Source organism: Dinoponera quadriceps, unplaced genomic scaffold (genome assembly GCF_001313825.1).
Source record: "Dinoponera quadriceps isolate SergipeBrazil2010 unplaced genomic scaffold, ASM131382v1 scaffold3736, whole genome shotgun sequence".
Taxonomy (NCBI): Eukaryota; Metazoa; Arthropoda; class Insecta; order Hymenoptera; family Formicidae; genus Dinoponera; species Dinoponera quadriceps.
In genome coordinates this window covers 342,073-366,170 of record NW_014557750.1, presented here as the reverse complement: position 1 = coordinate 366,170, position 24,098 = coordinate 342,073, and the positions used below count along the sequence as shown (strand labels likewise).

The window sequence follows — 24,098 nt, the reverse complement described above, 5'->3', positions numbered from 1 at the left end:
CCCCCCCCAAGGAGTTCCTCGCAGAGCCAAAGTTTTTTCAATTTCATAGAGATCAGCAGCGCGCTCCACTTAAAAGGAGCATTACGCAACATTGTCGCCGGGCCTTGGTCCCCGCCTCTGCGTAGAAAAGTCGTAGCGACGTGCGATAAATTGCAATTCAGAAGTTGAGATTGCTGCATTTCCAATGAAAGGTGGGAGGACAATCGATTCTTGATATTAATTTTGATCGCAATTGTTATCGCCGTACAATGCACGCGTTTCTTCTTTTAAGATATATATGTTTTGAAAATAAATCTGCGATAAAAAAAGGCAATTTCGATTGTGATTCAAATAAATCGAAAAGGAAGAAGGGAGAATAGAAAGGATCATATGATAGAAAATATAATTTCTGGTTAGAATATAAAAGTGAATTATAGTTGTAATTTAAAATTTAATTAAATTTTAAATGATAATTATTTTTAAACTTTAAATCATAATTATTTCTGAAAATATTACGGTAAAGTGTAATTTAAAATTATAAATTATAATAATTATAAATCTGAAATATGATAATTATATTTCAAATAGAATATTAGAGCAAATTATAATTAAAAATTTTAAAATTAGAGTAAATTATAATTAAAAATTTTTACTCTAATATTATATCCAAAATAATTATCAGTTAAAATTTAAAAATAATTATAATTAAAATTGATAAACTGTTTCAGTTAATATTTTTGTTATATGCATCGACTATATAAATATGCAATATAAAAATTATATGCTAGATGAGTCATTTTTGAAATTGTCTTCTGAAATAACGCGATAAATATCAATTTTATAAAAAAATGTTTAGACGGAAATTAAATGATTTTGAAGGAGCTCTATTCTTGTTATCTAATTTTTTTCTATGTGGAGGCACTAAAGTCACATGAAGGTCAACTGCTTTTTTTGGTGGAATTATATTGTTTTAGTTTTTAGTTTTGAGCGAGTCGATTTATCAGACGGACAATCGGGCGAGCGACGCGCAAAAAGCTAATATTCCGGAGTAACAAACGTTGCAAAGAAATGAGGGGAATGGACGGACTCGAAGTTGGGTAAATTCCGGGAGACTTATGACGGCGAACGGTGCGCGGCTCTCTCGACACGTGAGCCCGTCGGCAATTTCTCACGCGAGCTCGGCGCTTCCATCATAACGTTCGATTCCGTAAAAATCAACAGGCATTTAATGCAAGCGCCGCGACAATTAACTTCGCCCGACCGTTTTGTCACCGGCGTTACATTTTCCGTCCCGCTCCACCGGGACGCAGCGTATTTACGGGCCTGTTTACAACACGGCGGCCGACAAACGCCGGAGACTAAAAACTTGATTGCGCCTCTGTTCGCGTATTTGCCGCCCCACGTGTCGTCCTGCACGCATGTACGTGCGCAGGTGTGCGCTGACAGTTTTCAATTTCAGAAATGGATCAATGCCTCCTCCTCCTTCTCCTTTCCACGATCGCGTACTGTACTTCTCGCGCCTCTTTCTCCTCACTCGCGCGCGCACTATGTTATAATGATTTAATATCGCAAATAGCGTGCCAGCCGCGACGTTTGGTAACGATAAATTTGATAAATAGCGCGCGCTATATACCTGCCTGCGACCTGTTTGCTCCGCGCGACGATGAGCGTAAAACGATCTCGCGTCGGAGTATCAAGCGAAGTCAGTGGTACGAATCTATCGTTCCGCGCGAATTAAAAGATCGGGCCAACGACATATGCACAGTCGATGTCATGTATGCCGTGCCATTTCCTAGACGAAAAGTTAAACGATTGTCAATCTTACACATAAAGTTGAAAATCGCACAAGTAATTCAACATTGAGAAAAAATGTTTTAATTTTAATAAATAGATTTTATATTTTAAATTTTAATATCTATTATTTTATGTTTTATTATATATTGTATATTTTAATAAATGTATTTTACTAAAATGTAATTCAGTAAATAATGTTTTATATATAAATCTTCATTGCTAAATATAAATTTTTTTTTATTTGATTACAATAAATCGAAGTACGAAAATTAAAATATGAATTTATTTTATGTTTATTTCAATCTAATTCTGACGCACTGTATTCCAGTTAATATTTACTAAAATTTAATAAATAAATTTATTAAATTTCAAATCTGAAGATTGCATTAAAAAAAGACGTTTTAATAAATATTTGTTTAAATCCATGATTTCAAATTATCAAAAATTAGAAATGATATACTTGAAAATAGTAAATATTTTTTCAATATATATTCAATATAGTTCAATATAATTTATTACATTTTGGAGAACGTATATTTGAAAGTGCTACTCCATTTTTCTCCTTAATGTTCTTAATAACATTTTAATTTTTTCATTAAAACATTTCATTCACTTATGTATTAATATTATTTCTGTTATAAAATATAAATAGAAGTCCAGGTAAAGTTTGGGAACGAACATAGACAATAAGAAATATATTAGTTAATTAAGGGGAAATGGTTCCATTCGAAATATGGTGACTTTAGATACACAAGTTCTGAATTCGGACCGGTAAGTGGCAAGTGGAATTTTGCAAGTGGTAAGTGGAATTTTTCAAATACAATAAAAATGAAATCAATTAAATAACATATAATTGGGAAGATTTCAGGAAAAATTGTTGATAAAGTCTAAAAACAATGCAATAAAAAAAGGCACAGTAAATATAGAAACTAATTAAAAAGAATGAAAAAGCTGTTGTTACATAGCAATAAATATTTTTTTTTACAGCACTGTTTCGACCGTGCTTGGCTTTTCACATGATCCTATAATTTAAATTTATCAATCTAACAGAGCCAGAATTCTTTTATTTTAATTCTTTTATATTTTAATAAATGTTGATTGCACTGCAAAAAATATTGTTTACATTTGGTAAGTAATTTCATTTAATAGAAGAATTATTTTCGTCAAACAAATAAACAAATTGCTTATTTTTAAAAAATACGTTCACAATTGTATACAAACCAACGGTTTATTAAAATTGAAAAAATTTCCTTTTTATTAGTAAATTTTCTCATTTCTTTTCTTTAATAGTTTCTTTAATAGTAAAAAGCTTCAATCTAAAGAATGATGTAACATACATGACGCCGATTGTACATGTATCTAGCATTCACTCAGAAAAAGAATTAGCCATAGGAGCTAAAATTTAGCTATCATAGTTAAAATGTATCTTCGAAATAAGGATAGTTAATGTCATCGCTATCATAGTTAAATTTATTAACTATTTGAATTTAGGCAGTGCGAAAAGTATTAGCTAAGTCGCAAAATAGTAAAATCTTATTTTCATTCCCGACCAAAAATGTATTGCTATTTTTTAAAAGAAGTCTTTAACATATTAACTGCTACACTAAAATTGAATATGAGTCCTGTGGAGCCAAAATTTATGTTCGTGTTCGTTTATATGTTTTTCACGCGATGTTTCGTACTATTAGTATCCATATAGAACTTAATAAAATTCTACCTTATCAAGTAATTCAAACCATAATCTATTTATAGGACATATGTTCTGAGGCTATGTATTTCGGCCGAGTTAGTAATCTGGTTGTTCTATAGATGTCTGTGGTAAAGGAGTTGTTTTTGATTCTGTTACTTGCTTACTTTACCTTAGAGCGACTGTCAAGAGCCAATATCTCGCCATAATCTTTCCAATAAATACGAGTATACGCGGTTTTCGGCGAAACTTTCGCGTTATCTATATCTCAGTGTGCTGCAGTTAACGTGTTAAAAGCGTTAAACGTGTTAAAAGTAGATGTTAATTTTACTTAAAATATTTTTACTTGATGTAATGCTATATTTGAAAAACATGCTTAAGTATTGATGGACTCGAATCCGAGAACCTCTGGATCGTGAGTTAATCATTTTAGGTATTATACTATACCATTTTAGGTATTATATTATACCAATTCGTCGATTTATATAAGTATATTTCATATTCTATAAATGGTATAACCAGAGAGAGAGAGAGAGAGAGAGAGAGAGAGAGAGAGAACTAAAGAACATTAGCTATTCATGTTAATAATTGCAGTTAATAAAAGTTGTGTTCCGATATTTACTCTGCCGGTACTAAAAATTTACAATATACGTAACATGAAATATAGATCTTCAGTACTGGCAATGAATATCGGAACGCAGTCATTGTTATATCTCGCAGCAAATGCATTTTACTTCTAACAGCCAACTTTTAGTAATGACGGTAAAGTTCAACTAGCTAATGAGATTTAACTGCTATCACTAAGTTATTTCTTTGAGTGTTCGTATACCTCTGCTATAGCAGCAAGTGAAGCTGGAAGTTGGCAGTTTGAAGCAAAGTGATAAACACAAACATTTATATAACAACGAGACGTTTTGTTGAATGTTGTTTTCACAAATAGATTAAACATGTTGTAACGATTCATCAATTCTGAATTCAGGACCAATACTCCTACTGTATATTAGAAAGTTCAAATGACATTGCAGAAAATAGTGCAATAATTTAGCATGAATAAATGTACCGACTGCACGCTTCTTTAGCAACCATTCTTACATCCGAAAACGACGAATAATTCAGTATGAACAATATTAAGATGACGGTGTTTTGTCTGAGGACGGAAACTTACAGAATTCAATTCGTACTGACTGCAATAGAAATACAGAAGTGACCGGCATTTCCCACTGATCAGAATAATTTCATTCTCCCTTAATACTTGACAGCTTTAGAACAAATATGACGATTCTCGACAGTCACTGTGAGCTAAAGTAAGAAAGCAGCAGAATCAAAACGGTTTTCTCATTCTTTTTCATACCGCTACTTCCAGCTTCACTCTGTAAAAAGACCGCTTGGTCTATGAGTGCATGTTGTTAATCAGGATGTTCTCTCCCAGCGAGAACTTAATAATACTGCGAGGCTGCTATTTACGAACAATGGTTTTTAATTTGAAATAACTCGCGCGACCTTTTAGCGCTCCGTGCGAAGGCGTTTGCTAATTAATTCTCACGGTAAATTTATGCAGAGGAAAGACTTATTGTTATTTGGGAGAAATAAGGGTCCCTCGTCTAATTTACATCTTGAAAGAGCGCGCTCCGTCAAAGTCCTTAGATTCGCGATATTCACAGTGGATCTAATTAAACTTCCGCTATTAAATTTCGCTAACGGGAGATTAACTATGGTCTGCTTTATGGTTTTTTGCCAGCGTATATATCTATATATACACGGACAGGCGCCGGGAAAAGGCTACTTATATATCGCCTCGAAGCATTTCGGGGCCGACCGAGGGGAAGGGAGGGGGAACAGAACTCGAATTCAGGCCATGCGAGCGGAAGCTCAGGTTTCGTCCACAAATTCCTTCGCTCTTCGTGCGCTTGACTCATGTGCGATGTAACGATAATAAAAAAAAGAGGGAAAGGGAGGAGAAAATGATTTCCACGCGAGGTGCACGCATATGCGTGTGCAGGGAGTAACCTTGAGAGTTTCGCATCTCTCGGGCTTAGCAACTTCGGCCTCGCTCGCCGTCACCGTAAAATTTATGTGCGCGCACTCGCGGTCTTGAGATCCATCTCAGGCGTTCCGTTTGAATTCATTCGCATTGCAGATCCGAAGGTAACGGTGAAAGATACCGGATACTCAGGCGCGACGGAAGGGAGAGCATCGTAATCTCATCTTAAAGTAACAACGAAATGTGAGAACCTCACGCACTTTACGCGCCACAAGCTGGCCATCGTACGCCTCACAAAAGAGCACGACTCTCTTGGCCGCGCACGCACGCCGCCTCCCTGATACCTGCGTGGAACACACGCGCCTTCGGAGCTTTAATAAAGGCACTTCGCGGGAGCATCTCTCGGCCGCCGCCTTTTATACGTATATCGCTGGAGAGCTGAAACCGAGCGAGAGAAAGAGAGAGAGAGAGAGAGATGCGAGGCGCTCAGCGAGGTGAAATATTCGCGGTGGTAAAGACATCTTGGGAAAGCGCGATGCCGCCGCATCGCCGGTAACGATCCACTCGCCGCAAATCTGCGACATTAAAGTTGCATTTGCGGCACGAACGGATAAGCAAGAATTGCCGAAATTCTTGCTCGAACATGGAACTTGCCTTTTCCTCTGGAGACTGTGAGAAAGGGAATGCGAATCTTAATTTTCCAATGTAAGGCAGAGGAAGGGAAAGGAAGAAACAAAGAGATCAGGCTACTCGCCGAGTCAGATCGGTGGAATCCCATTCGGCCGAGGCGTCAGTCGCCTCCTCGCGAAGGTATGAGAGGGTACGGGGTGCTTAGAAGTAAAATACTATTAAAAGTTCGCGGGAAAGGCGCGAGCGGGAAAATCCAGATCAATTACCTTGCGGGAGAACAATCCGGATGCGCGGGTGGGCGCATCGACGGATACTGAAAACTTCGTCCCCCTCCTCCGGGTAGATTCGTAACTTCGGCACGAGCAAATCGAACGTATTCAGTGGTATAAGGAGGGTTTCCTGTTCTTCGAAGATTATACGGCGCGCGCGAGGGCTGTCCCGAGAGGAATCCGCCAGGCCTTCGCAACAACGGTGAACGCAAGGTCTTCAACTTCCGAGCGATCTTGCGCCGCTTCGACGATGTTAAGTGCTCGAATAAGCGTTTGAGCGCACTTGCACGCTGATGCGAATCTTAATTTCCCAACGTAATCGCACGTGGAATTAACCCCGCGCACCACCGGTACGCCGATCGTTGTCATGGCATTTCTCGCGTTATCACTCTTATCGAAACGTAAGCCTTCTTTTTACAAAAAAGCTCTTTACCTTCTTCTAATAGAATTACTTTTAGGAACTTTTGAAATTACCTTTGGAAACCTTTACAAACTAAACTAAAGAGGCAAGGAAAAAGGCACATCGAAACTTGATACTGAACATTTTATAAAATGTCCCGCATAGAAAATTTCTTGGGATCTAATTGCTTCGCACGACCGTACAGTTTTGATCCAACAAGGAGTTTTGTAGCAACGACGCATACGTACGTCTAACTACGAGTCGTCGAATATTTTCTCGAACGAAACGTATATGCCTCACAACCACTTTTACCAAATTTCGCTGAAAACCGATACTAACCGACGCGCTCGACATTTCGAGCTTTTCCTCGATGTTACACACGTGATAATGTCCGCCACATTTGCTCCGATTAACGCATTTTTAGCTTCTCGTTGATCACTTCACCTCACTTCACCTTACAGTCCCTTTTGAAATATGGACCCAAGCTCTGAATTATTGTCAAACTTTTGGTGTTCTTCTCACCAAAACACATTGTAATATAACACATAGTGTACATAACAGTTACATTTGAGTTAAGTGGGAAATTATAACATTAACGTGATGTTAATATTGCTTGGTATTTGCTGGGCTAATTAGTATCGTAGTGTGATAACCTATTTTAGGATAAGTTTGGATATTTTTATCGGGATATATTCTGTATCTGGGAAAATTTCTGGAATATTCGATATTTCACGCGAATCTTTTCCCGCTTATAATCGCTTATCCAACGCGATCCCGAAATCCAGCACTCTTCCCTTGATGGGAGCATTGTGTATATACGTATGAAAAGAAATTATAAGAGAATTAACTGAGATACGAGCTGTGTCGAGAATGTCGGATCAGCTGGAAAGAGCAGGAGCAGGAGGAGAAGGAGAAAGAGCCTTAATCCGCTTTATTATTATTACTTTAGTTTCGCTTTTACGGTTATCGTCGCGGTTAATTTTTATCCCGATCATTACAGAGCCCGATATATATATACGTTTTCGGATTTTACTGGCGGCGCATTTATTAGAAAGCGGGAGATTAGGAGGAGGAGGGGGGAGGGAGGAGAGGAGGCGAAAGAACGCGTGGTCGGAACGAGCGAGATAATGTTGAGAATAATTATTTCCGTGGAAAATTTACGGGATTATAAAGGGAACGATGATCGTACGCGCGCGCGCTGAAATTGATCCTAATTTTGAGGCCGACCGTAACTGATTGCGATGTATTATCTCTTTATCGCGCAGCGTGCCAGATGCGGTACTTCCCTCTCTCTCTCTTTTTCTCGCTCTCTAGGCGCTCGCTCTGTTTGAACTTTTAAGATATTATTTCTTCGAAAGATCTCCCGCCGGATATGACTTCAATTTCGCGGGATAGAATGTTTCTTGCTACCTGCCCCTGCCCCCTCTCCCATTCCCCGAACGGTTTATGTTTCCGCGCTCGACCGATTTTTATTTTTCCTGCGGCCCGCCGTAATTTCATCTGCTCATCGAAAAGGAAGTAAATATAACTTCCTGAAGACTAACACGTTCGACGCCTTTTTTTCTTCTCTCTCTCTCTCTCTCTTTCTCTCTCCTTCTCTGTTTTTTCTTTTCTTCTCTTCCTCTTTCTTTCCTCCCCAACTGACCTATGGTTTCCAATAAACCGACAGGGGGTCCTAAGAACGCGCCTGTGGCCGAGTGAACTTATAACGGATTTACACGAGACTTGAGTGTTGCCGTATCGCGTCGTATCGACTGCTGTCGATCCGACATTACGTCTGTTGTTTTGCGCCGAATTCGATACTGCACTGGTTTACGTAACCAAGAGGAGAAGAATTGGTCACACTGTTGCTTCGATATTGGAAGTCGAACACCGATGAAATCGACACACCAACATTCTGCGAGCGGAGACCGTGACGGATATCCCACATGGAGCGTGCGAACTCCTCTTCCTTCCATTCCCCTGTCCCTCCGCACTGAAAAATTTGCCAAGATATTTGGCCTCCACCTTTCCCTCGCCTCCTCTTCTCGTCTCCCTTCTACCATTCATTTCTTTCAAAATAAGAGAGCACGTTCTAGAAGAAAGGAGGATAAGATGACAAAGTGAATAAGATGATGATTTGCTAATTTTTCTAACTAGTAAACCTACCTTTGTGTTATTCGCCGAAATTATTGAAACTCAATACACTTATATAGAGTAGTAAAAAGTAAAGAAAAGTGATAAACTTATATTTTTTTATATTAGCAATTTTAAGGGTGAAAATTATTTTTTGTATTTATAAACACGAATAGGAGGGGCCAAAGCTGATTAGCTGAAGGAGTAAGTTAACTAATTGATTATTTCTGTTGTTTTCTAACAGATTACAGAATCGAGCAAACAGGGATTTTATAACCATCTTTGATATGTTTGAAATCTCTACTTACTCGATTCCATAATCTGTTAGAAAATAGCAAAAATAATCAATTAACCAATTTATCCTTTTAGCCAATTAGCTCCGATCTAATACCGAGCTTAAATGCAACGAGTTAAATTATTTGTGCTTATAAATACAAGAGCTTGTTTTCGTTCTTAAAATTGCACTATTGTCGATATAAAAATATACTGTGTCTATTATATTTGACTATTCTACAAGTGTACTAAGTTGTAATAAATTCAAAGAATAACAAAAAAGTAGATTTATTAGTAAGTTAATAACAAATAATAGGACGGTGCCCAAGTCGTTCGTGGCTCTTAATAATAATAAATATTCTGTTAAAGTTTAACTTCAGTTTGCCAACGATAGTGAATAATATAATAAGAAATATATTTTTAGATACACTTATATGTGTATATGATTTTGTGGTATTTCTTCATAAAGAAAATTACATAATTATAATAAATATTTTCTCTTTCTCTCTATAAAACTATTGTATAGTATTTGAAAACGTATATTTAATAACGTATTATTACTTTTCATTTCGCATATTAAAATATTTTTTTAATTGGATAAATACATATTGAGAAAAAGTTATAGTTATTTTCGGCAACAATAATATATTTTTTTTATTTTAAATACAAACATAGCAACACGCATGTAAGGTTATTATCATTGACATTATAGTAACACTTACTAGAATAATAGTTCTCTTGACTATTTTTGTAATTAAAATGAAAAAAGGATATTGTTGCCCTCAAAAGTAACTATATTTTTCTTTTAGTAGTAACTATGGAGTAAGACGATATCATGGATGAATATTATGTACCGGTAATGACCCATTCATACATTTTATTTTATTACAAAATTATATAATTATAGGTAAATATTTTTATTTTTATCCTTATGTAGATTTTATTTTCTTCAAGTTACATTGCCACAAATCAAATTTTTTATTCATAAATAATATTTTTAATTGTATCTTATCTTATTTATATTTTTATCACAGTTATTATAATAACAAAATAATATAAAACTTTTGTGAAGATTAATTTTTATATGTATGAAAAATTTATTTTTAACTTTCGTCATCTTACTCACATATGGGGACAAGATAACGAAGTTAATATGTCCCTAAAAAATTTAAATTGAACAAAATTCTAATTTATTTATAAATTTTTTAGCTTATGCAGGTGACAGGCAAGGTTTTAGTTGCACCGAAAAAAAATTGATCATTATTTTTACGTCACTACGAAAATGAAAATTCGGCAAACCTTAAGACCGTCATCTTACTTCCCTTTATCCTACATATCTTTCCCCCTTTTCTCCTTTTCGGTACCGACAATGGCATGGCGAAACGAATGCCCCTATCTCCCGGAAGTTCCAACAATGAGCAAGTCTAAATACCAATTGTTCGCGGGGAGACGATTTTTTGTCGCGCCGCGCGGTTCAACCATTTGTCTGACGAAATTATTCGATCGTGCGATAGTCTAAGCACGGCCAGACGCACATTCAAGTGTCATTTTAACTGTCCCGGAGCTACTCAGGGGACGAATAACAATGTATTTTACGTGTACGTGCACGCGATGTACATGAAATATATACACATATATAAAACGACCCGGTTCGACTCGAGTAATTTGCACGAAAGAGAGAAAGAGCGCATTCGCTCCGTGTCGAATAAAACTCCCAGACCATCCCGTTTGCCGTGCACGAGCGTGTGCGAGCATTTCGCGGTCTAACCATGACGAGGTTGCACATCTCTCGCGGCGAGATAAACTGCTCGTTAATGAACACGCGGGCACAAAGCAAATTCTTAAACGGCTCGCTTGGCGTGCATTAATCATAATGCAGCGAGGCGGCCGGAGAGCCGCGAGGTTACACATACGCGCGTCGCATCTGAAACGAAATATTTTCCTTGGCAGCGCGGCAAACAGCATCCCCCTCCCCCGCTCCCTTGTCGACCTCTCTCCGCCAATCTTGTTTATTGTTAAACGCGCGTCGATTGTCGCGTAGGAAATGGAGTTTCCGTGACTCAACGATATCAGATAATGCGGAGAGACACCGTCGTCGAGTGCAGACGATGTCTCTCTCTCTCTCTCTGAGTGCAGATGTGATGTTTGGATGCAGCCGCAGTCGCAAATACCACGGAAACACTCGCAGCGGAATTGCGTCGCATTTTCTATGACGAAGTCGGGCGAAGGAGAGGGGCTGTTTGTTTGTACGCGAAATTTCGATAATGACGATTACGAAGTTGCGTTCACGAGCGCGACTCGCGAAGCGGCGAACGGCATGTTGCGAACGGAACGCGTCGAAGAGAGAGACATGTTACACGTTTACGTCTCTTCTTATCTCTCTTTCTCTCCCTCTCTCTACCCCCAGGAAGAAAAAAGTACGCTCCGGCTTTTTCCGTTCCGTTCTCTTTTCTTACTTTAAAGAAACAAGCGGTCCGCGAGAAGATAAATGCGCTCGTTTTCTATAGCTCGACTCCGAGGAAGTCTTAATGCGAAGAGAGCCGCCATTTCTTCGGAGTTTTTGCACCGATTTCTGGTTCCCCGTTGGTTACTCGGGCGAACCCACCTTATCTTCCCTTCGCCCGTATTTTATGAAACCCTAAAGCATGATATAATATCTGCTTAAACGAGAACTGATAGGTGTACGCCGGAGCAAGGCCGGCTCCTAAGTACCAGTTTGCGACTATATTCGGGCCATTCTTCTTTTTTTATTGCAGCGTAAAATTTTTCGCACACGCACCCGAGCGCATGCGAAATTGTTTGTAATCTGTATTATCTTGTAAGTGACGTTCCCTGTCCGGAAATAAACGAGTGGTGGAACGAACGGTGGAAACGAGCGAACCTTTTTTAACTCACATTCAGCGCGCGGTAATCAAATTATATGCTCGAACGCTATTACACGGGCGCATATTTAATAATTGATAACGTAAAGTATATCTGCGCATTCACGCGCGTGCGCGCATTCACGCGCGTGCGCGCGCGCGCGCGTGTGTGTGTGTGCGTGCGTGCGTGTGTGCATACATACATATATTAATTCAGTGATTATGGAAAAATATGCGATAAAATATTTGCGAACGCGTACATTTCCGATAACATCGTCATTACTTTGCAAAATTGCAGAATATACACAATTTATGTCGGCCCGCTGCGTGAGCACGCGCGGTTATTCGCACTGAAATGTCAATATTGGCAGACAGAAATTGCGAGGTATGCCGCTTTGAAACCGGCAGCATCTCGCGGAAAATTTATCGAATTACATTCTATACTTTCGGAACTGGAATACCTTGTATTTCTCGCTCGACCCGAAAGGGAGCACCGTCTTGGTACGATAAATGCCCTCGTTTACCAAAGCTCTAACTTCGGGGCAAAGGTTCTGGTGCCCGTCGACCGTACGAAACTTTTCACCCTCCCTTATTCCTTTTATTTTTTCTCCGCCCGTTGGAAACCACTGTCAAACACAAAGTTCCTCGATACACTAACTCGGGCAGCTGTCGTCGTGATGGTGGTATGAGGAAAGAGGGGAGGGCCGCAGGACGCGGTAATCCTTGACGGAAAATATGACGAGCGGGATATTTACGGATGGCGGTGACGTCGAGCTCTTTCTTCGAAAACAATGCTGTGCCCGCCGGACGGAATATCCACTTTCTACGATACACAAGAGAGAAACGCGCGACTCGCCCTACTGCGTCAATCTACCACGGGGTTAAATCTGATTACGCTCGTTCCTCAAAGCCAATGAAATTTTTTCGAAAATCTTCCGCTCGTTCAAACGTTTCATCGTTTACAAACGCGACTGCTAATCTTTCAAATACGACGGTCGTACGCGCGTGTCTCCGACAAAGAGGCGATATTTTTGCACTATTTTTCTGCGTTTGATATTAGCGCGCACGTAACGTGACGCAATGGCATTAGAGTCAAAGGTTAATTCGGTCAGCCGATAACGTATCGCGTTCCGTTCGATCGACCGGCCGACCTACCTATTTTCTGCCTGTGTATCTCCGAATACAAAAGGTGCCGATTTAAAAAGAAAGAAAAAAAGGAACAAATGGCGGATAAATTCGCGCTCTACCAACGACCGAGTCACAACGGCTCTCGCGTCCTCTTCGCACCCTCACATCCACTAACCTTCTCTCCCCGACATTGTCGCGACACACAGTGCATCTGATTCGAGTGCATCCCGCACCCCGCGCATCCTCGCCTGTTCGGTGCACACGCTCCTGCGCGCCCATCTTTGACGGCTGCGACGCGCAAATACGCGATGGAACGCGAACGGGCCCGTAAAGGAGTGCGATTTAAATTCCTCGGGCGCGACGTTTAACGCCAGGGCATCGCCCGTTCTCGCCCATGTCGCGAACAGTCGTTCTCCTACCCGTCGTAGCGTGCCGACGATCGCGATCGTGCACGTACGGGATGCCCCGTCACCAGTGTGTGTGTTCACGCCGGAAGAACATTATCAACGGTGGGAAATGCAATGAATCTCGCGATATTGAAGGACATCGGAAGTCGACATTCATGTTGAGGAAAAGCACCGAAATGCGATGTGCCATTTTGTTTCTGGGTTCTGAAGCCTTGTTGAAGATGCAAAATCATAATTTATACGCATGGGTGCAAAAAATGCTAGAAACACCTTTCTATCAAAATACCCCGAGTAGAAAGTGAATCTAGTAATTATCTAGTCATGACATAGGAAAGTTGGGTTTTTACATCGCTACTAGCTAATAGTACTAGCTAACCATTAGCTCGTATATTTGTATACTTTTTAACACATTCTCCGCGTTAAAGTAATATAAAATTTCAGTGGACCGTTTTTAACACAAAATTTTGTACTGTGTATCTGGGTTCACGGAACAACCTAACCCTAACTTTTTTGCTCGATCGGTGACAAAGGATAGAAATTGGCACAGGATCGATAGTAATTTAAAAAGTTTCAAATTTAAAATAACATTATCAAATAAGTTATTTATTGCCGATTTATTTAATTTTCACGAAACAAATGCCCGACAAAACGTCAATACATAATGGAAGTCAAACGACACTAATAACACAATTAAATGCACTTGCAAACAGAAACTGCCACTTCAGCTCCAACTATTGTATATATTGGACAAAATTCACGCACTATCTGACAAAGTTCAATACTTTACAACTCAAGAAATATGGATATGTCGGTTTACCATACCTGTATCAATTTTGTGATGCTTTTCCTCTATTCACAGTCTTCCGACGCGAATGTGAATTTCACGTTGACGCGACGGAAAAACTTGCAACGCCCGGACGTTCGATGTGCGTTGAGACGCAACGGGAAACCGCGTCAGTGTTAAATCCTCGGCGAAAGGATCATTCTCGGTGCTGCGTTGCCACTTTACGAACGAACGAAGCTCAGCAACGCAGCGACGAAAAGAGCATTTATTCGCCAGTGTGGTACACCCTGTACATCCCGTTTGCGGAAAAATGGGACCGGCGAGAGAGCGATGTGCAATTTCGCCGGCGAAAGGCGTTGCGGCGGGGATGGGTAAGGGGAGTATGAGGCACGTTAATTGGCGTTCATCTGGAAAAGGTTTACCAACGGCCGGGAGTGTCTACGAGTAAGCACGGCTGCTCGGTGCAGGGACGTGCGAAATGTCGGCGGGTCGAGAGAGCACGTCGGGGGGGAGCTAATTACCCCGCGGGAAAAATTCCTTGGCGCATGCCGGCCAACGGCGGCGAATCCCGAGGCGACGCACGCTCGCCCGTTGGCGTTTCCATAACTTTTCAACAGAATTGTTAATTGGATTCTTTTTTCTCTCCCGAGCCTCCATCTTCTCTTCTCTTTCGCGCTTTCTCTCTCTGTCTCTCTCTCTCTCTCTCTCTTTATACACACACAGGCGTATATATATCTTTTTTCTTTCTTCTCTCTTCTTTTCGTCCTCTTTTTCCTCCTCTCCTTCGACATTATGTGCTCGGCTCGGCTCGCCGTTTACATTATTTCAAATTTATTAGCTTGCTTAATTATCGTTTTGCGATTCTTTCGTCGGCACGCTGAAAATGCTTGTCACGTCGGCACAATGACGGCAATGGGGCGACGCGGTCCGAGGAAAGGTACAATGTTAAATCCACCATCGGGCAAAATAAGTTTCAGAAGGGCGCGCTAATTAGCATTCACGCTCGAGTTTTCTCGATCTAACTTGGCAGGGTGACTTCTTAGACACACACACACACACACTTATATCTCGTTTTCTTATACGGACTTTATCCAGACATTCCGCGAGGTAAACATATTCGATGATAGGATCGTCGTATGTTAGATTGGAATGAATCCGTCTCGTATAGAGTTCCTAAGACAAGAAAAATTAATATACGCATTACTTTGTCCACAAATGATACAATTCTCGACAATTAGTTGCAAAGGCACATGCGCACAATAATTATAAATAATTATGTTTCATCGATCCATAGTAACTATTTACCGATAATTATGAATTTTGCACGCGCGCGCGACGACAAACGGTTATCTGTTGATCGCGCGACACTTGTCCCATTTTAGCGAGCATCAAAGGGATTTAATTCCAATAAAAGTACTTTCCGACAATCACCAAGTCTCAAGTTGATTTTCGCAGCTCTCTTCCTCTCGCCTTAAGCACTCGCAATACTTTACAACGGGTTTCAGTAATAGCGAAGTTGCGCGCGCGTGCGCAAGAGAAGGGAGGGATCTGCAGTGAAGACACGTAACTTCAAGGCGGCACTTACGCGAAGCCCGCAAAACTTTCGTGTCATTTTTAGCATAATCGCAATACACGTCAAGTGGCCGTTCCGCTCGAGCACGGCTAATTGGGTATTAATGAAAGACGTAATTAGGCGGATGGAAGCTCCGACAAAGTTTACAATTAGCCTCGGTTACTTGGAACGCGACCGTACCGAACGCTTCCTCATGCCTTAGCCGGTGGTAAAAATGAAGCGTTTAAATCGAAACTTTTTAGTATCGCGCGCTGCGGATAACAACGATGCGAGTTCAAGAAGTGAAATCGTCGAGCTAATTCACTATCGATCGGTCTTGAGCGCAAAACATCAATGTTTATCGTACCCACACGCACACATACGCACAACACACACAAAACACACACACAGACGGACGAAGAATGAAGTTACAAAAAGTGGCCAATTTCCATTTTGGAAATTTACATTATCATTCACTGTAAATGTGACTGCTGCACGTATCCGAAATACAACGTTACAAAAACGCCGCAATCGCACACGGGAGCGTGTAACTTAAGCGAAACCATTTCCGCGTGCAATGCAGGATCACTGATCGAATCTAATTGAATCGTTAACTAAGAAGAGAACTCGCTCCGCGCTGCGGTTTCAGCGAAATCATCCTCCACGCAACAACGAAAGAACACGATTTCGCAAAGAGTGGAAAAAGATTTTTCTGGATTTCGTTCGTCTCATTAATAATCATAAAATCAAAAAGATCTCGAGACCAATACGCGGAATTCTCATGACCCTCGGCTGAGGGGATTGAGGGGAAAAAATTACTAATACACGGAAGAAAAATTTGGATAAATTTACCTGACAATAAACAGACCAAACGAGTTTTGCTTAAAAGACATTGCATTCATGTTTTTTATGAACCAAATTTGGTTCTAATCATTAGAAATTTCTTTTAATTAATTCGCGTTTGGTTTGTTCATTGTAAAGTAAATTTAACTAAACTTTTTTCTTTACATGTCTTCTTGTTGTTTTAACAAAAAGTTTAATAATATGCATATAAGGTTATTATCAATAATACTATAATAACATTTAGTAGGCAAATAAGTTGACAATTTGATAATTTTTCTAAGCTAATAACAAATAACAAGTCGGTGCCTAATTTATTAAAGGCTGTTAATATATTAATTATAATCTGTTGTATATCTGTTAATATATTAATTATAATCTGTTGTAGTTTAACTTCAATCTGTCAACAACAATAAATAATATAATAAGAAATATATGTGGAATATATTCATATGTAATTTTATATTTTTTATAAAGAATTACACAATTGTAGTAAATATTTTTATTTTCTCTATAAAACTACTGTATAATATATCTAAAAATGCATATAATAACGTATTATCAATTTTTATTCATTATAAAATTATTTTTTAATAACTAAATAAATATAACGACCATAGGCTAAATGATGAATATCATGTGCGAGAAAAATGATGCGCTTTATTTTGTTTTAAAATTTTATTTAATAATTAAATTATTTAAAAATTAAATTATTATTGTAAAGTTTATCGTACAATATTATTTTAAAATTATTATAAAATTTATTATATAATTCTACTTAAAAAATTACATAATTATAAATAATTGTTTTTATTCCTGTTTTTGTCTAGAAATGATTTTCCTTAAGTTTCTGTCACAAGTTATATTTTCCGTTTAATAAATAATATTTTTATTTTATCTGTGCAATTTACCTTAACGTCGTTATTTTACATCCCTCTGCCCTACTACAAAAATAATTTCCCAATTGTAATTCATTCACTACGCCAATGTCACATTTACACAAGTCACAAATATACATCAAACATTTTCTTCCCTTTTTCTTTTTTTTGTGTATTTTGTATGCGATGGAGAGAAGTCAGCTGCACGTGCCCGTTTCGAAAATCCCTCAAATCCGTCCGATAATTGTATCGGTTTCGCAAATGTGTTGTCGAACGAGCACGTCGTTTGGCGCGACGTTAACCGCGCGGATGCACTGCGAGGACAGTGTGAGAACGGGCGGGGGAGACCCGGCTGAAATGATCCCGCGCGCTCCGTAAAATTCACTTATCGAACAAACTTACCGATCACGGTCAAATTGACTTTGGAGTTTCTCGTCTGGCCGATCTGGAAGTCGACGCGGCACCTGTAGATACCCGCGTCCTCCTCCCTGATGTGATCGACCCCCAGCTCCGCTGGTTGTTTGTCCGGCATGAAATAAGCCCGATTCGAGAACACGGTGTCGTCCGACCATCTCTCGGCAATACCGAAGTCCCGGTCCCTGGCGTCGACACTGCGACAGAAAGGATAAAGCGATAAGAAGGCGACGGGGTTCGAAAGGTCGAGTGTAATTAATAATCGAACAGAATGTAGGTTATACGAACTATCGCTTCACATCAACCTCTTGCCCGAATGACGCATAATCTATCCGCGAATAATAATGAACGCGCTCCTAATGGATTTGCGCTCCCTGCTCGTCCCTGCAAGTCTCCTAATAAAACTTGTAATAACGCGCGACACACCGTATATTAAAATTATTTTCATATAAAATTATTAAAACAAATCCCCTCCCTCTCTCTCTTTCTCTCTTTTGGGGCTGTTTTTATAGATAGTCCGGAAAGAAAGCTTAAACACGGGATTAACATCATATAATATAATAAATTATAAAAATTATAGAAATTTTAATGCATTAAATATTGAAATACACATGTAAATTGATTTAATAACTGATAATGACGATAATAATATGATAATTCGCGCTTTGCACGATTCGAAGAGCCAAATCTCGCTGGGATATCTGAAAGCGCAAAATAAAATGACATTTGTCGAACGCAATGGATATATATTTGCCTAATGTGCTTGCGCGCACTTTCGCGATATTGCTGAAAAAAAATGTGGATCACGCAACATACAAGACGCGTTTGCGTTATATAAACTAAACGGGAATATTTTACGAATGCAATCGGTTGTCCGGTTATGCAAATTCCCGGTCAAACGAAATGGTATAAATTAAAGTGAATGCGAGCGCGCACTCGCACTTTCCGATACACACGTGTCAAGCGCAATAATAAGCACGCAAATTAAAACATCTCTGCCTGGGAAGTGCGGCGCGCTGAATTATCGTGCGGATAATTTTATGGTAAATAAAATATGGAGGATTATTGTTATAAAGCCGAAACGTTGCAACACGAGCGACACCGGACACGCAAAACCGATTATTTTACAATTTCTGTAAAACAGAAATTTTCTTCGCAAGCCGCACCGACACCGTGTCGTCATCGTCGTCGCTTTTACGCCGACCTGAAAACTTAACTCTCTCTCTCTCTCTCCCTCGCTCTCCGATCTTGTCATATAACAAAGTTTTTGTTGCGAGACTTTTTCCTCACAGACGAGCCTTAATGTGAGAGCCATTTAAATCGATACAAGAGAGGTATTTAAAGCGATGTAACAAGTTTTATAAAGGCGCCGGAGGCTCGTTTATTGTACAGACAAAAGGGAGAAAAGCGATGAAGAAAGGAACAGAAGGATCGTTTCACGTACATTTATCTATACGAATGTCCTATTTTCATCATGTTACATTTTTAACGACGGATTCCTTGGACCGCGCTGAAAATAGATTCCCGCCGAATTTGATAATATCGACGACGATTCATGCGCATCATCTGATAATTCGATTTAACCGAGCGTCGCTGGCGCTCGCATAATAGTCGCGAATGTTGCGAATTATTTCGACGATGCCAACCGGCGGACAATGCGACATCAAAGCCAATTGTGTCATTATTTTTAAAAGACAGATAGATAGATTGATAAATTTATTTATTTTTAAGAAAAGAGACAAACAGGCAGACAAAGCATTATTTATTCTGCGGTCAAGAACAAAACTCTTCAAAGTTCAGGTTCGAGGCTTAATCATAAGCAGTACATAATTTCGGACATTGATTTGCAAAATAGTTCATAGATAAGCAGATAAATGTAACTATACATAAATAAGAAATTATAAATAAATACAAAAAAGTGTAAGTAAAAAAATGAGTGACTTAATTTAAAAGCAAGATTTTAAACATATATTGACTGTATAAAGTGAACTAGAATAAACAATAGTACTTATGAGTGCAATTAGTTTTTATATAGCTGAAAAAGCAAGCATAGATCAAATAAATCTTAAAATGCCTTCAGTGAACCTGCAGTACGAATATCAGCAAGTAAAGAGCACAATAAAGCTGCAGAAGTAATAAATTATTCGATTTTAGTACGATATAGCAAGTAGTACTGCGGAGTAGCAAGTAGATTATTCGAAGCTTTAGTGTATCTACCAGATATGTCAGATTGAAAAGATAAAAATCCATAAATCTGAGCAGGACACTGTATAATATGCAAATCGTGTATACTTTTAAAAGACAGAGAGAGAGAGAGAGAGAGAGAGAGACAGAGAAGAGAGCGCCTTCTTCCGTATATATTTTCATCTCGAATAAATAATTCAAGTTGTACGCGCGAGGTGAGTTTTAAAATTAATTTTTACATCGGTCGGAGAGCCGTCGTTGTGAATAAATAAACTATCGCGAGGTTAACGAGATTATTCTTTGATAGCGGAGACACGAGTTAACGGAAAAGTAATATCATCCCGCGCACGTCGTCCGCAGTCGACGTCTCCGGTGGCGGATATCGAAATTCTGACCTCTCCGACGGATCGGCGAAAAAATCGTGAACTGTGGAAACGACATTTCGGCGGCTATCGACTCCGAAACGGCGGACCATCAGCCGTAACGCGAACGGCACGTGCTACACTCGTCAATGGTCGATGGAGTGATCTGATACGATTTTAAAAACTCGCGACGAATCGCTGCGCCCGACGATTTCACTCGGCGATTTTAACGGCGTCATTATCGCGGTTATTTCGATTAATGTGCATCAGCGTCGTTCCGTGTCACGACCGTACGCCGGTGGTCACAGATGAATCCATCAGCGCCCGACGTGAAGGAATAAATTAAAATCCACAAAGGATTTCGCCACTATATATATATATATATATATATATATATATATATATATATATATATATATATATATATATATATATATATATATATATATATATATATATATATATATATATATATATATATATATATATATATATATATATATATATATATATATATATATATATATATATATATATATATATATATATATATATATATATATATATATATATATATATATATATATATATATATATATATATATATATATATATATATATATATATATATATATATATATATATATATATATATATATATATATATATATATATATATATATATATATATATATATATATATATATATATATATATATATATATATATATATATATATATATATATATATATATATATATATATATATATATATATATATATATATATATATATATATATATATATATATATATATATATATATATATATATATATATATATATATATATATATATATATATGTATAGTTTAAATCACTTGTAGTCTCTCTCTCTCTCTCTGTCTCGCTCGCTCTTTTTTTCTTTCTTTCCCTCTCTCTATGGTGCGCGCGCACATTCGCGTTATCGCGGCTGATTGAATCGCCGACCGATGTAATTGGCACATAATTAAAGTTCCTCCACCGATCGTTACCACGGGCAATCATTATTTCAAGCCGTGAACGCTATCAAATTGTAATAATTATACTGCTATAATTGATTTCGTTTCACGGCGAGCGCGTTCTCTTTCGCCATTAATTGGGACCTAATGATTTGCATAATGTGACACCGATATGCGTATTGTTTTTCATTTCAGTGAACTCGTTGACTTGGCAACGTGAGCCAACGTCACTGTCGAATTCGCTCGTAAAGATCGAGGACGATGCGTTCCTCGAAGGATGCCGAATGTCTATGACTTTACTAATCCAAACGGAATTGCCCGAGATACCGAACCTTGTCGTGTTTTCATCGTGACGGCATATCATTATATTCTGCGAGACTGTTACGTAACATATGGCCTAAAACATCGTGCACGACATATACATATACACATGCATATACATATACACATACATATACATGTATATAAATCGATAGAGAAGAAATTCAAACTTCTCTTAGGCGGTATCTTTTATCTCTATGTGATACTGCCTATACGACAATGAGCAGCGACGGCCTCGAGCCAAGCCATAAAAACATATAGAGATAACAGCGGATAAGATCCGGCGTTTGCTTTGTAAGAAATCTTATAAGATTATTTATTCCTGACAGTCTCCACGTAACACAATAGAAGACGTTCTCGCCTGCTGTTGATATATGTTTCCGCACCTTAAGATCAAAATACTTAGAAAATAGCGACGCTTCTAGAACAGCGACGAGGGGAATATATAAGGAGCAGGTACCGAAAGAGTCTACGAGACACATAGAGAGAAGCCGGTTATAGTCAGTCACATAAGGATAGTTAGATACAAACAATCAGCTAGTTAGATACAAACAATCAGCAAGCTCTTTGACCATCTCCGCGGCTTGCCCATTATTGTAATAAATTTATAATCATTCTTCCAATAAAACGTATCGTGCCGCTCTCGATGTGGAATCTTTTCTATTAAACCACGGCCAGCGCAAGATCATTACCAACCAAGCAACCGCCCTTTTATAAAGTCAAGAACTGAAAGAATCAAGAATCTTTACTACCTTACTTTGCACGTCGTTTGGTTTTTTACAGCTTTGTCTTAATGAGTTCTAGCCGACCAATCGGGAGGCGATAGCGGCCGACCGAATATAAGGAGATAATAGCCTAAGGACGAGGTATTCCGCCGCGATCCTTAACAGCGAACAGAGACTACTGTATTTTACTTTGACAATAAATTAAATCTGTACGAAATTAAGGCGTGAATATTAAGTTGCACTCGCTGACCACACTGCAGAGATTAATTCTAATTTTTACCCATACGCATGTGCTGTCTCTCGTCAAAGCTTTAATAGATGGATGGGGCGTTTTAATAGATATACAGTCGTAGGGTTAGATTATAATTCTTTGGAGCGACCCTCGAATCGAAATTTTGGCTCTAGAGTGAACTTTTAATTCTGTGACATAGTAGGAACTAAGATAGCAAGATGGATTCAATTTTAACGATACAATTTACTCCTATTTTAAACATGATGATGTCTTAAATTTCCATTTTCGCAGTTTTTAGCATCAAAATAAGTTGTTTTGAATGTTCATCATTTCCTTCAATTTCCTAGTGGAACATAGTGGACTTCTCTCTCTTTACATATGCATGTGGTGCGCACCCAGATTGTACACATGCATATGGGACCTACAGTTTAACGCCGGTTCCGAACGGCAGTTGGAGAGAAGTTTTCTTTGGCATGTGATTACTCTTCGTTGTTTGCAGGATCACCGAAGAGGAGCTACGAGCGTATAAAAATTTTTCTGGTTCTGCCGGGGATCGAACCCGGGGCCTTTAAGCATAGTAGACTGGTGCGCTGTCTACCATGCCACGCTCGCGCTCTGTTTTGAATGTTAGTACGAATTAAATAATCGAAATATCAAGAGCATTTATATGGCATCAAAGTAGTAATAAAATTAAGTCTGCAGACTGAAGAGAGAAATTAAAGTTAGAGAAGTTAACAAGTGTTGTATCGTTAAAGCATGTATTTACTAGTCTATAAGTCATCTAAGTATGTACACTTTCCTACATTCCTACTTTGAAAGAAGGATTTGGTAACAATTACCAAAACATAAAGTTAAATAATCTAATTAAATAATTTAAATAATTTAATTTTAATTAAATAGGTTAAATAATTTAAACTAAATAGTTTAATTATAATAATTAAATCACTTAATTACATATACCATCTAAATAATTTGTTTGCTATAACCAAATCATTTAGTTGAAGTTATTTAATTAAATGTTTGGTAATTGTTATCAAATCTTCCTTTCAGTATGTGTTAAACCTTTAATTTTAAAACACAATAGGAGTCAAAATAGCAAAATAGATTCTTTATCTCAATTCTAATAATATAATTTATTCCTATTTTAATCCTAATGATGGAAATTTCCATTTTCGCTGTTAAAATAACGTCGTGTTAACGTCAATATAATTGTTCAAAAGCAGCATTAAAATTAAATCTGTAGAATTTAAGGTTCAAAGAAGAAGTTAATAAGTATCAGTATC

The 24,098-nt window shown here is 38.3% G+C and overlaps 1 protein-coding gene across 1 annotated transcript in view; it reads right to left on the bottom strand.

The window, feature by feature from the left end:
- The window catches only part of LOC106749443 (hemicentin-1-like), a 410,426-nt gene that overhangs the window by 134,032 nt on the left and 252,296 nt on the right, over positions 1 to 24,098 (bottom strand). Inside the window, exon 3 of the mRNA XM_014628886.1 lies at positions 17,981 to 18,189. Coding sequence (XP_014484372.1) covers positions 17,981 to 18,189 — 209 coding nt within the window. The remainder of the gene's footprint in view (positions 1 to 17,980; positions 18,190 to 24,098) is intronic.